The following is a 14,423-nucleotide window of genomic DNA, read 5'->3' as shown; positions in this document are numbered from 1 at the left end:
TGCCTCCCAAACCAGAGAAATGTGAAAAAACCTTTTTTTTTTCTTTTTGAGAGGAGAAAAGAAATTTGGAATTGTTCCCCTTTCTTTATTTTAAATCATTTAAACCCATTTTTTGGGCAAAAAGAAAATAAGGCTTCCAAGGTAAATCCTGTGATTCCACCACCCGCCTTTCTGTTTTTAAAAGGAATAAGAATTTAAATTTTGGGTTGGTTTCCAGGTTTTAAAAAGGGGTCCTTTNCCGTATCTTTTAAAGAGGTTTGGATTCAAATATTTTTGGGTTAATTATTAATTATCTATTATTTAGGATTAGGCAAAAATCATTCTTCACGGGCTTCAAAGAATTTGAACACCAAAATTCAAGGTACATTTTTATTTTATATGCATATACATATCTTATTACGAGGAAATAATATATTCTCAGATTGATACCCGTCAAGACAATATTTGTTTGAAGTAACTTAACTAACTTTGTATAAAATGTATATAAAACAAATGTTATACACTATTAATGATAAATTGGTATACTATGATTAACAATATAGAAAGGGCAAGAAAAATAAAAATACACAATTTAAAAAAAATATTTAATTTGTAAATATGGGTTTTGAATTAGGTGGGAAATGTTTAGCTTTCCATGGTCCTCTTCTGTATGAAGCTAAAGTTTTAAGAATTTGGGACAGTAAAGACAAAAAATTAATTACACCGCCAAATGAAACTACTAATGGAATTACAGAACCGGAATCTGAAATGGCAACGGAAGATTGTTATTTTATACATTATCAAGGTTGGAAAGCCACTTGGGATGAATGGATTGGGTCAGATAGAATTCGTGAATATAATGAAGAAAATGTCGAATTAAAAAAAAAATTAATTCAACAGGCAAAAGAACTTAAAAAAGATAGTGCAAAACAAAGTAAAAAACGCAAATCACAATTATCTAATTCCCATAGTCATTTGAATCAACAGCATTTACAATTACAACAATTGCAATTGCAATTGCAACAAGTAGATGGATCAGATTCAAATACAGAAAATACTAATACGACAACTACGGTTTCGCTAAAAAAACCCAAAACTGCATCTTCATCTTCATCAAACCTAGATAATACATTAACTACGAGTAATAGATCTTCAAATTCACCACATATGATGTTTGATTCAAAGAACTGGTTTAACAATAATAGTTTACCAAAGATTACAATGCATATTCCAACAAAATTGAAAAGTGTACTAGTAAATGATTGGGAATATGTTACCAAAGATAAAAAAATATGTAAGCTTCCTTCAAAATTATCTGCTGGCGAGATTATTGATAAATTTGAATCAGAATGTTCGGGAATACTGGACTCACCTACTGGACAATCACAGTTATCTGAATATTGCAATGGGCTTCGATTATATTTCGAAAAATCTTTACCTGTTTTACTACTATATAGATTGGAGAGACTACAATATGATGAATTAAAATCAAAAGAAGATTTGTTACATAAATATGGAAGTATACATCTATTAAGATTAGTCAGTATACTGCCAGAATTAATAAGTAATACAACTATGGATACACAAAGCTGTCAACTAATAGTTAGACAGACTGAAACTTTTCTAGAATGGTTATTACTCAGAAATCAAGCTTTGCATTTATTCCCAATTGATTCAGATGATTTTTACGTAAACACTTCAAGCCAGTATGAAGGTGTGGCACTAGGACTATAAGAATTATAAACTATCCCATGCATAATAAATATGTACATCAATGATAAATGTGTACATCAGTAATCAAAATAATAATGATTATGATTATAATCATAGCAATACTAACTACGGTATAGAAAGACATGCATACCCCTACTAATTTAACGTTATTAACACATTTGCTTGGGCATCTAATAACGGTTTTTTCAGATTAACAAAAGTGTCTTACAGATCACTTTGTTTCTAATTCAATTCAATAACATTGTCAATACATCTATAGGTTTGTTTTAGTTTGTCTTAAATGTATAGTGAATTGAAACCTTTCATATAGTTAGATAGAGTATTAGTTTAGGTTTTATGTACATAGATGAAGGAAAAGGGATTAAGCAAAAAAATTTTGAAAAAAAAACACATACGATAAAATAAGTACTACTTATAACAATAATTAGAGGATTTAAAGGGTAAAGTACATGCTACATACATAATCAAAGGAGAAAATTATACTATAGGATTATTCAGTATCAATTGATATCATATAAGTCTCAATTGATATATCAACTGCCTTGATCATCGCTCATTTTCAAGGTTTCATTCACTATAATTATGACATTCATAGAAATCAAAAGAACCAACAAATAACAAGGTTAAAAAAAGAAGTACTGTTTATTGTATAAAGAAAACATATTTTAACTTATTAGACCTCTAGTAGGGTATTTATAATGGAACAAATAAATTCTATGGGTACCAATAGGGTCCATCAGGTTGAAATATTTAAAAAGTTTGCTCAAGTTATATCTGAAGAGGAAAAAAATTTAGCCCCATATGATAAAAGATTAATAGGAATTACTTCATCTACAACTGCTAATAATGAATTAAAAGCTGAGAAAGTTGGCGATCTAATTTTAAGATATGACGATTTTCTGAATTTAATTACTGGTTCACAAACGCTATATTCAAGAATTACCGACCATTCATTCAATTTGAATTTTGTTCCAAGGGATGTATTTGGCTGCATTTTTTTTGCAATTGATGAAGGTAATAAAGGTTACTTGACTATTAACGACTGGTTCTATTTCAATAATTTGTTAGAATTCAGTAATTATCAATTCATATTACTTTATGAGTTTTTTAAGAAGTTTGATAATGCCAAGCTGTCAAATATTTCAAATGAAAAAGTTAAGTCAACAACCTATGGAAATAAGTCTTTAAGTTTTGACGACCTTCTATTGGATCTAGATCAATTTAAATCAACAGTCAAATTACTACAGCAATCGGTAAGCCAAAAGGAAGGAAGTGATAGTTTCATCAAAAGAAATAATTTATATTTAGACTGGGATAAATTCGAATTTTTAAAATATTATGAATTTATAACTTTTTCAAATCAAATCAATAGCATATCAAATAAAAATACTGATAGTTCACTAAAGTCGTACTTGTCTTTAAATTCATTGATTACAATAATGCAATCAGATTTAAATTATGAAAAATTATTAATTGGTTTCGATAAGTTGTCAAATAAAGATCCAAAACTCTGTAATACATGGACTATTAATAAAAACCAAATGTCATATTTATTGAAATTATATTACTCTCACAGAATTTCACAGGATGTTTTCGATTCGTTTAGTCTCTCAAATACTACGTTGATCAAATCGGATAATAATTCAATTACTTACAATGTCGTTAAAGATATATTTCACTTATTCCGAAATTTCGACTTATTGAATCAAGCATTGATTAGGTATGTTACTATCAACGATTTATCTCTTTCTGATTTACGTGAGTATGTCATTACGAAACAGGACTTTATTGACTTACTTAATGATGAGTATAATAAAGTTAATAATATTGGAACCTTCTCACCATCTCAAATTAATTTGCTTTTCTCAATTGTTGGGAATGCAAAAATAAAAGGAAAAAAAAAATTACCAGAACAATTTGCTCATCATCATACAGACTCCTTGATTGAAGATTTTATTCAAAACGAATACACACACGGCAATAATATTCCAAAAATACAACTAGAAATGTTTAATGATTATTATCAAGATATGGCAGGTCCTTTCGTTAATGACCCAGATGTTCAGCGAAATAAGAAAAAAAGTATTGAACATTCAAGTTTTTTTAATAATTTGGTATCGTTTCACTCTGCAAAAAATAATCAAGATAAGAATACTAGATATTCCAACCTAACGATCGAAGACTTCATGAAAATAATAAATCCAAATTATCTAAATGATTTAGTCCATAAAATGGAACTTCGCAGAATTCAAGAGAATTCGTTATATATCAATTATTATTTTTATCCAATTTTTGATTCCATCTATAACTTTGCTTTAGGATCAATTGCTGGATGCATTGGTGCAACGATAGTTTATCCGATCGATTTGATTAAAACAAGAATGCAAGCCCAAAGATCCGTTACCCAATATAAAAACTATATTGATTGTTTTGCCAAAATTTTATCTCGCGAAGGTTTGAAAGGCTTGTATTCAGGAATCGGACCACAGCTAATAGGTGTAGCCCCAGAAAAGGCAATTAAATTAACTGTAAATGATTATATGAGAAAAAATTTAAGAGATAATAGAAGTGGGAAACTAACATTACCTAATGAAATTATTTCAGGTGCTTCTGCTGGTGCCTGTCAAGTTGTTTTCACAAATCCATTAGAAATAGTGAAAATTAGACTACAAGTTAAATCTGAATATGCAGCTGAAAATATTGCCAAAGTACAACAGACTGCATTTTCGATTGTAAAGTCACTGGGAATAACTGGTTTATATAAAGGTGCAGTAGCCTGCTTATTAAGAGATGTTCCATTTTCAGCAATCTATTTTCCAACTTATGCTCATTTGAAGAGAGATTTATTTAATTTTGATCCAAGTGACAAAACTAAAAGAAAGTCATTAAAAACTTGGGAGCTTCTGATGGCTGGTGGTTTAGCAGGTATGCCTGCTGCTTTTTTAACAACTCCTTTCGATGTCATCAAAACCAGACTTCAAATAGATCCAAGGAAAGGGGAAACAAAGTATACAGGTATTGTGCATGCTGCCCAGACGATTTTAAAAGAGGAAAACTTTAGAAGTTTTTTTAAAGGTAGTGGTGCTCGTGTATTAAGAAGTTCTCCACAGTTTGGGTTTACTTTAGCTGCTTACGAATTATTCAAGGGTTTGTTCCCCCTATCTCATGAAGATTCAAACAAAAAGGATCAAAATGGCACAAAATCTGAAGATGAAATTCCATCCATAACATCATCATTTACTTCATTTTATAAGAGTCAAAGTTCGCCACTGAATAAAATGAGTTCCACATATTCTCTACAAAACGATTTCTTTGCACCAACGGTCGATCCCTACAGTAGTAACTATTTAAATTACTATTACAAAAGCTGCGAAGCTGCAAAAGTGTTTATCGATCTTGATAGCAATTTTGCTCAATTCGATTTTTCTATTTATTCAAAATTTTACGATGCTCTGGATAATTTAAGCAATAAAAAAAATTGAATAGCGATACTCACCACACATCATTATAAAAGAGCAAGACCCAATATGTTTCTACATATATTTAACGCCCAAAAACATCATTACTTGTCAATATTCTAACGACCTTAGAGGATACTTATTTTTAAAGATTGACTTTATAAATTTCTTTATAGACTATATCTCATTATATTTAATATAAGCTCTCCTGATAAATTAATCAAATCAAGATCTCTTAATTTCCAAATCAAAAATGTCCCTTAGAAGCATTATGCCATCTATCGTAAAAATATTTAACCCTGACACCAAAAATCTCATCGATTTGACTAAATTCCCTTCAAGGTCATGATATTTCCATGACCTCTGAATCTTCATCAGAAATCGGATAACTTTAAAGGTTTCGGCATAGTAAACAGCAGACGACGATGGAAAATTATAGAGGTTATGACAGTGAATGTGATGTTCAAGCCATTGACATTGGACATAGGTAACTTTGGAGTGTTTGCTGTTAATTATGATCTTTTGAATTACAATTATAACCCTCTAAATCTATTTTATTTTTATTATTTTTCTTAGTTTTAAGAACATGAATAAAATATATAAAAGAAAGAAGAAGTAAATATATGATTGTCATTAAATTGGTTTTCTCTCTTTCTTTTATTCATATTTATAATTGTTATTAAATTTGTTCAACAAAAAGCATCATTGGACAAGATTAGTTTTACTATATTAAGAATATTGTCAACGGAATGGTTATTGATTTACTAGTAAGAGCGGTTGAGGAATCAACAAATGATCCACAAGTGCCAGTGTGTGCTGCTAACAATGAATATAATGGTGATTTGAATTTAAGGATACTATCTGTATTTATGATATTGATATCATCGGCTATTGGCAGTTTTGCTCCTCTAATTTTATCCAACACCAAAATGTTCAATGTACCATCTTGGTTTTTTTTTATTGCAAAATTTTTTGGTTCTGGAGTTATCATTGCGACCTCTTTTATCCATCTTTTAAGCCCTGCAACTGATGCATTATCAAATGATTGCTTAGGTCCAGGTTTTACAGATTACCCATGGTCCTTTGCCATTGCTTTAATATCTCTTTTTGTATTGTTTTTTGTCGAATTAATTGTGTATCATTATATGTCCAAGGCCGACAGACTTCTACAGTCACCTGATGTACACTACCATAAGCACAGCAGCATGAATAGCCACGGTTGCACTGATGATCAATCAGATTTAGCAAGTAAAAAGAGCAAAAATATTGAAAAAGTAAATGAAGATATAGAATCATGTAATATAAATGACAATCAAGATGAAATCAACACCAATTTCAATCCAATGTTAGGAAAGGATCATTTTTCACATAAAGATACCCATCAAGACAGAAATCCAAGCAATCCACCTTTAAACAATACTGATGAAGGTTTTTACAATCAATTGGTAGCAGTTTTATTTTTCGAGTCAGGTATTGTATTTCACTCAGTGTTCATTGGTCTATCATTAGCTGTGGCAGGGAGTGAATTTAAGACCCTATTTGTCGTATTGGTTTTCCATCAAATGTTTGAAGCATTAGGTTTAGGTGCACGTCTAGTAGAAGTTGAATGGAAAAAGGATAAAAGATGGATGCCTTGGTTATTGGCATTAGGCTTTTCTCTTTGTACTCCAATTGCAATTGCAATCGGTATCGGTGTCAGAAATTCATGGACTCCTGAATCAAAAGGCGCACTTATAACAAATGGTATATTTGATTCAATTTCGGCGGGTATCTTGATTTATACAGGTTTAGTAGAATTAATTGCCCATGAATTTTTGTTTTCGAACCAGTTTAAAAATCCAAATGGCTTTAAACAGATGATGCTAGCTTACTTCGTTATGTGCATTGGTGCTGGTTTGATGGCATTGCTTGGGAAGTGGGCATAATTGGTTTGATAACTCAAAAAAATTAATCCCAACGATTTTAACTTCTAATTTACTTTTAAAGGTTAATGATTAGATAAATTTATGTATATTATTCCTTTTGTATTTATATTAACAAGAGATGCATATAGATCTTTTGATAGAATAATAATTATTATCACCGCTTATATGCTTTAAATAGACAATAAACATCATTTAAATATAAATTTCTTTTTTGAAGTCACCGGAATAGATTTATCTCCTTTCTGTTTCATTCCAGAATTCTTATTAACTTCCTTTTTCGATCCAGTTACGATCTTGGCAACACTTCTTTCCAACTTTTTAGGATTTGTACCACGTGCAAGTAACGATGTTGATGTTAAATTCAATAAAGATGTACATTTAACTGCCATTACTCTCCCAGTTGTAATAACATCCCCATAGGTCCTACCTCCTAGAAATTCATCATCAAATAACACGTCAATATATAAAAGCTTTGCTACAGTCCGAAGTGAAATAACGGTACCAATGGAGCCTTCTGGTACCAGTCCTGATTTTAATATATATCTTACTTTATCACCTAATAAGAAGTTTTGTGTTTCTAACAAAATAGAGGATTCATAAGGATTCAATAAATATTGACTAATAATATTTGAAAAACGCAGGGGCTTTTTTTCACTGTTGTCACTTTTTTGCTTCTGTACTATCAGTTCAATCTCTCTAACAACACTACCAGATAATTGCTTACTTGTAACAGGCACCAATTCCAAATCCTTTGTGTTTTCTTTAATCCAAGTCCTTGCTTTCTGAAGTAATAACGATCTGTTTTCGCTAGTCATATTCATGAGAATATTCTCAGCTGATGTTATTTTTGGTCCTTCTTTCGTTAAATCATTAAATAATTCTGGGAATGTAGATTTGAATGATATAATCAAGTCGAGAGTAGCATGTGAGAATTCCCAGAAATTGAGCAATTTCCTTGAATAACCTTCAACTTTAATATCACGACCTGGGTTCTTTAAAGGAAGTCCGACATTAATTTGTTGACCAGACATGTCAGTAATTCTATATTTCGAAGTTATGCGTGATAAAGCCAAGCTTGAGATCTTAAGCATTTTAGCTAAAACAAATGAAGGATAATATTTAATATTTTCCTTATCCTTTATTCTAAATCTCTTTAACATATTTTCATTGTTCGAATTAAAAGGTTCAATTTCCACAACAAATTTATTATTTTCGTCAAGTTCAATAATTTTAGCTTTTGCACCATATAAATTATCACCCAAGTAAACAAAAGTAGAACCTATCTTATATTCCGTCCTTAACTGATCTTGTGAGTTCAGTAGTGCAATTTCCATATTATGCATCACCTTTTCAATTACCAGCTGAAGGGGATAATACTCTACCTCTTCCTCATATGACCTTATTAATGCATCTTTTCTAGATTTACCAAATCCTTTAAATCTGTTTACAACAACTAGAGAATGGATTGGTTCAGTTATGATACCTCCCTGATTTTTTAAATTCCTACTCCATTTATCTTTCATTTTATTCATAATTGCTTTTTCTTCACTAGTTGCTGACCTTGTGACAAATTTCTTATGCTTATGCCCTAATTTATCTGGAATGAATTGTAGTTCGTAAAATCTTCCATCATTGTATATCGAATGTAATTTAGATTCCTTTAGGTATGGCCAATGTATATAAATCGTTTTTCCTAAATACCTTGTTGAAAAATCTTCAATGGATGCAGAGTCCTCTTTTTTTCTATTATGAATAATTAATGACATAGTCTCTTGTTTTGATGGATTCTCAAATATTTTACACCCAAGCATACCCTGTTTCCCCATAAATTGTAGAGTATATAATGTAGGGAATCCAAATAATAATTTTTGTCTTAAGAATGTACCAGGTAAAAGTCCATACTGTAACTTTTCAGGTATTTCCAGTGAAAATATTTCTTCGTGACACTTATCTGAGAAAATATCAGGAAATATATTTATGTTAGGCGATCTGTAATTCTCTTTCTCTACATTTTCATATAAAAACAAAATGTCAGTACCGAATTTATTTCTTCTAGCATCTTTTGGTTCCAAGTCTTTTAAAAGGGGTTCCATTGCAGCTACCAATCTCTCCTGATCTACAAAGCTAATCAATACTACTGCTTCCCAATCCGCTGATTTCCCATTACGATCTAGTTTAACCTCTGACGGATAAAAATCCAAGATTGGGGAATCTTGGTTATACATCAAGGGCCTAAAAATGGTAGGTATTAATTCCTTTGACCTTTCCGGCAAAACTGCCATTAATTGTTGAAAAGGTGTAAAAGGATCATCCTTTTCGAATTGAATTTTTTGATTTAATCCCAAGTATATGTCAGATATTCTTGGAGCATAGTGATATCTGTAAAACCATCCCCATGATGCACACCCACGATAATAATAATACATCACCCACTGTAATCCTTCTACATAATTTTTTGCCAAATCCGTAACTTTTTCCTCGTCAGTTATATCAATTGATAACTTCCTTAGATAATATGATGACTTCATCTTTGTGAATGATTCGTTATTAAATTCATCAAGCTTGTCAAGTTTCGGTAACTTATCCGGCGTTGAGTGAAATTCCTTATAGCTATCCTTATGTTTTTTCAGGACATTTTTCATTTCCTCGTATTGTAATCCCAGTTCGGTAGTTTCCACCTCTCCCTGATTCTCTTTAAATATTGGATGTATTAGATATTCATTTTTCTTCTTATCTTTTACTATTTCCAACGAGAGATCTTTGCACAAAGCTTTAAAAAAATCTGAATTGCCTATAATGACATTTCTTTTCAATCTTAATTCGACATTTTCATTAATCAATTGGTTTGCAAATACTTCTTCATTTATCCAATTTTCTATCTTAGATAATATTTTTCTTCTGTTGTTTATAAGTAATTTGTTTCCTTTAGAATCGGCTTGTTTTTCTTTTGCAAGTGCAATCAGTTGTTTATTAAACCATTCTTCATTAAATTCCTTTTGTTTGAAATTCATCAGCTCAAATTTAGATAAATAGTCAATCCAAGTGCTCAATCTTTTTAAATCAATTGTCCCATTTTCATTTATATACCCTTCTGAACTAAGTAACGACAACTTGAATGTTTCCAAGATTACAGGAAATGCGCCTTTATTTAAATGTAAATCTGGCAAATTCGGCAAAAAATCATTACCAATCACAAACAATATCAATATGAAATCATCTAAAATTCTTTCAAAATCATACTTATATTTCAGCTTATTGGCAATATCTTTAAATTCCAGTTCCAGATATTCTCTCAGTAATGAGAGCTGTAAAAAATAAAACCTTTGTAACTCTAGGCCTGTCTTTTTATTTTTCAAAGTTTTGGTAAAGGTAACTTCTTCCCTTAATATAGCAAAATGTGGGGCATGTGTTGATAGTCCCAAAATAATCAAGTCTGCATCTAAACCATAAATACAATGTCTTAGATTGGGATTATAACCCTTTTGAGATCTTTTCTTCCTTATATAATCCATTATTTTATGTTCACCTTCACCTGGGACTTCATGACCAGACAAAATGATTTCAATATTTGCCCAATTTATATCATTTGAAATTTTATCGTGAATAAAGTATTTTAAATATTTAGTCAACTTTTCCATAAAGGTAGTACCTGGCGTGATTGCGTTGGGATCAAACGGTTTAATCTCTTCTGATATGACCCCACCATTTTCGATAATTTTATTCATCGCTTTTTCATTTTCCATTGCGGTTCTAAACCTACGAGATCTTTGTTGATTCATCTTAGCTCTTGGAGCTACACCATCAATTGCCATGTAAAATACCTTTTTTGGTTTTATCAATTGGAACAGATGATCGATATAAATAAATATTCTTGTAAATATTTCTTCTTCCGTCAACGGTTTAATGATTCCTTCTGTATCTCCTCTATCACCATGACTACACGAGTGAAGAATAGAATTCATATCCAAATATAAATTATCGAATTCTGGGACGTTATCATTTTCAATTAATTGTAAAATCAAAGGCCATCTTTCACAGATGTATCTAAAGAATTTCGGTATACCCATAACGGTAACGACAATTGGTCTAAGGATTCAGTTTATTCCAATCCAGGTCATGCAGAATACTGAGTTTAGTCAATATAGGACAGTAACAAACCAGTATTGTGTTATGGTTTCCAAATTTGCTACTCTAGAATGTGCCCTAACTGACACTACCTTTAAAATAACAATAACCAATTCTTAATATTTATTTTTCCTTAAGAACCTAAAATTAATATTTCGTAGTGTAGAGAGATACTATCAAAATTGAAAATTAAGGAAACGTCCGGGTACCTGAGATCGCGCCGCACAAAAATAAATGGTGTTTAAGAATATTTAAACTTAGTCAAACGAAACCAAAGTAATAGTACAATTTTCTATGCGATCACTGACTTCATAATGTCAAGATCTTGAGAAATTTGAATTGGTATAATTTATTTTGAACAATACCTTTTTTTTCCCATTATAATAAGAGATGAAATAAAGAAAAAAAAAGATGAAATTCAGAGATGACAGAGTCCATCTCTTTCATAGCACTAAACCGTTCCTCTATTAACTATTATTACAAACAAACCATGTTCATACCTGTTTATCGATTAGTTAATTTTTTGGAAAGTATTATTTCTATTTGTGAACACAAAGAGTATAGGTTTCATTATAATGTTTAATCATACAATTCGAAGGCAGACACTTAGGAGTAAGCGTCGGGACAGTTGTCGGTTCTCATCCCCACAAATACGAATGTAATTAATTTTGTCCATACTTTGGATTTCACAAAAATTAAAACAGATACATAAATATTCCTAAAAAATTGGTTTATATCTCATTTAACCGCCATTACCACAGTTTTGACGTTTTTCCTAAATTGAAGAGGTATATATAACCCAATTCTGCCAGAATCTTTAATCTGGTATATATTGAGAGTGCTGACACCTTCATGATGACTCTATGCAATGGCTTTATCTTTAGCATTGAAGAGGTTTTCAACGATCAGTTTTGATTCATACTATTTAATATTTTAAATAGTGTGTTAATCCAAATATATATATATATATATGTGTGTGTGTGTGTATGTATGTATTTATAAAAAGGGGAAACCACAGCCACAAAAATAGAAAAAAGTCAGACAAACAAGAACTGTCTCATTGATTTTATCTTTTTTGTGGTAACGATGGATTCAAATATTTTGACAGGAAAAGAAAAGAAAAGATAAGAAGATCACATGACATATAAACAACGTGACCTAATAGATATCACGTGATCCCATATTTCCTTTTTCCGTTTTTAGCTTTTTATTTTTCTTTTGTTAATTTCCCACCGTGCCCAGTATTGGAAAAGTATAGGAAATAAAGAAAAAATGGTTAGGTAAAAAAAAAAATAAGTCAATGGCTGAAACAAGGGGAGATTAGAATTAGTGGTAAATGTGGCACGATAATGACAACAATGAAAAAGCCAATTCACACCCATGTCATCTTATGGGGGGGGGGATACGTAAATAGACATACATACATTATACATCATACATTATACATTACATTGTAATACGTTTTACAAAATGTTAGATACAGTTCTAAAGGGGAAGACGTAAGAGAGGGAGAGAGATTTAGGATTGTATTATTACTAATTTGGATTGATCAAACACACGCCATTAAACTGCAGAAAAACACTACAAATCTCAGTTTTTAATCTTTTTCTTTAATGTGTATTTGTGTGTTTGTTTTTTTTGATATTTTTTAAAGCATATCTTATTGTTGGTGTAATCTTGACGTTTAATTTCAATTCTAACCAGTATGTATCTTTAGTTTCTGGCGCACTCACCTACGAACTGGCAAAGTTAAGATTGAAATACGTTTTCAATACCTAATAAGGGAGGGTTTGGGAAGGAGAAAAAAAAGATATGTGAACGATGGATGAAGATTTATTCCTTAGCGGTTTAGTTTAGTTTAGTTCGCTTCGATTCCAATGCCTTTGCATAAACATTTTTTTTCCCTTGAATATGAGGAGAGAGAGAGATTTAAATGAATTGGACAGTTAAAAGAGACCATTAACGAGGGCCCCCTTATTCTAAACCTGGACAAAACCCTAAAATTCAATTTCACCATATGAACAAACAATACCTAAATGATAATACCATACAGTGTGAGTATCCCATCTATGCAAACACCTACAGACTGGGAAGGAGGACATAATCTGACCTAAACGTGTATCTGTATCTGTATCTGTATCTGTATCTGTGGGAGTGTGTGTACATGTTTCAGTTGGAATTCAAATCTAACGCATTTACATACACAAACGGAAATACAAACACAGACGGATAGACAGACAGACAGACAGACAGACAAACAAACAAAGAAACAAACAAACAACCATAATGATTCTAACCCCCTTCTTGGATACCCTAACCCCTATTATATAGGTGAGACACCCATGAGGTCTGCCTAGGATGTTCAGAATAAGAACCAACGCTCCCTGTGCCAACAAGGGGGGAGGCTGTCTGTCTGCTTGTCTCTCTCTCTCTCGCCAGTTTGATTTTTTTGTTTTTCACCCCGTCTCAACTTCCAGCTGTTAGCTGATTCTTTCTGGAGCCGGTGGGCCGTTACCATGCAGAGTTCTCTCCCTGTCCGGACAGTCCTTGCTGGGTGTCCGTTCTGGTTCGAGCCGGGCAGGGAGACCTATCAAGAAAATGGATGTCTTGTGCTAAAGCCCAAAGAAGGCGGACACAGGCGGGCGGTGGGAATCCAGTGTCTGTCTGTCTGTCTGTCTCTCCACCTGCCAGAGTCTTCTCTCTGTATATCTCTCCTAACTTTTGGGACTCCAAGTGTGCGTATGTGCGCATGTGCGTCTGTTTGCAATTGTCTTTGGCAGAACTGGGAGGAATAGCTACAACGCACTACACAGACAAAGGAACAAAGAAACTGGGCCACATGAAGCTACACCAACCCGAACCGACTCAAATAAAACAGGGGCAGTTTGGCTTTGGCTTTGGTCTCATGGATGGGATGGGATGTGATGGGATTTAAAATTTGGTTTTGCTTGGTAGTCGTTTCTGGTGCTTGTTTGTTTAGCAACAAGGATAGGACGGGACGCCCTTACTTTTCCTTACTGCAGAACAGAACCAAACAGAACAGACTGTCTTTGAACAAGGATAGGTAAGGATTTGGGGGGCGGGAGAGAGAAAAGAGGGAGGGGGAGGATGAGGAAAAGAAAGGGTTAGTAAATACGTTTCGGAGGATTATTGTTCTCTATGATGTTTGTGCTCCATTTTGTCTCGTATTATTAACAATCAT

General features: G+C 32.1%; 4 protein-coding genes across 4 annotated transcripts; 3 read left to right on the top strand and 1 right to left on the bottom strand.

Moving 5' to 3' along the window:
* Window positions 1-597: 597 nt before the first annotated feature.
* Window positions 598-1,713, top strand: EAF3 (Eaf3p; the record flags this gene model as incomplete). The annotated part of the gene is made up of 1 exon (XM_001643424.1): window positions 598-1,713. One exon carries the CDS (start codon window positions 598-600, stop codon window positions 1,711-1,713), a length of 1,116 nt encoding a protein of 371 aa, XP_001643474.1.
* Window positions 1,714-2,411: 698 nt separating this feature from the next.
* On the top strand, window positions 2,412-5,195 carry AGC1 (citrin; the record flags this gene model as incomplete). Its single annotated transcript, XM_001643423.1, has 1 exon — window positions 2,412-5,195. The coding sequence occupies one exon, from the start codon at window positions 2,412-2,414 to the stop codon at window positions 5,193-5,195; it is 2,784 nt and encodes a 927-aa protein (XP_001643473.1).
* Window positions 5,196-5,920: 725 nt separating this feature from the next.
* ZRT1 (high-affinity Zn(2+) transporter ZRT1) lies at window positions 5,921-7,096 on the top strand (the record flags this gene model as incomplete). Its single annotated transcript, XM_001643422.1, has 1 exon — window positions 5,921-7,096. One exon carries the CDS (start codon window positions 5,921-5,923, stop codon window positions 7,094-7,096), a length of 1,176 nt encoding a protein of 391 aa, XP_001643472.1.
* A 188-nt stretch (window positions 7,097-7,284) lies between these two features.
* Window positions 7,285-11,163, bottom strand: Kpol_1006p9 (uncharacterized protein; the record flags this gene model as incomplete). The annotated part of the gene is made up of 1 exon (XM_001643421.1): window positions 7,285-11,163. One exon carries the CDS (start codon window positions 11,161-11,163, stop codon window positions 7,285-7,287), a length of 3,879 nt encoding a protein of 1,292 aa, XP_001643471.1.
* Between the last annotated feature and the right edge of the window lie 3,260 nt (window positions 11,164-14,423).

Source organism: Vanderwaltozyma polyspora, genomic scaffold (assembly GCF_000150035.1).
Source record: "Vanderwaltozyma polyspora DSM 70294 KpolScaffold1006 genomic scaffold, whole genome shotgun sequence".
Classification (NCBI taxonomy): Eukaryota; Fungi; Ascomycota; class Saccharomycetes; order Saccharomycetales; family Saccharomycetaceae; genus Vanderwaltozyma; species Vanderwaltozyma polyspora.
Note: the sequence above shows the minus strand (reverse complement) of the source record. Positions and strands in the feature narration are given on the sequence as shown.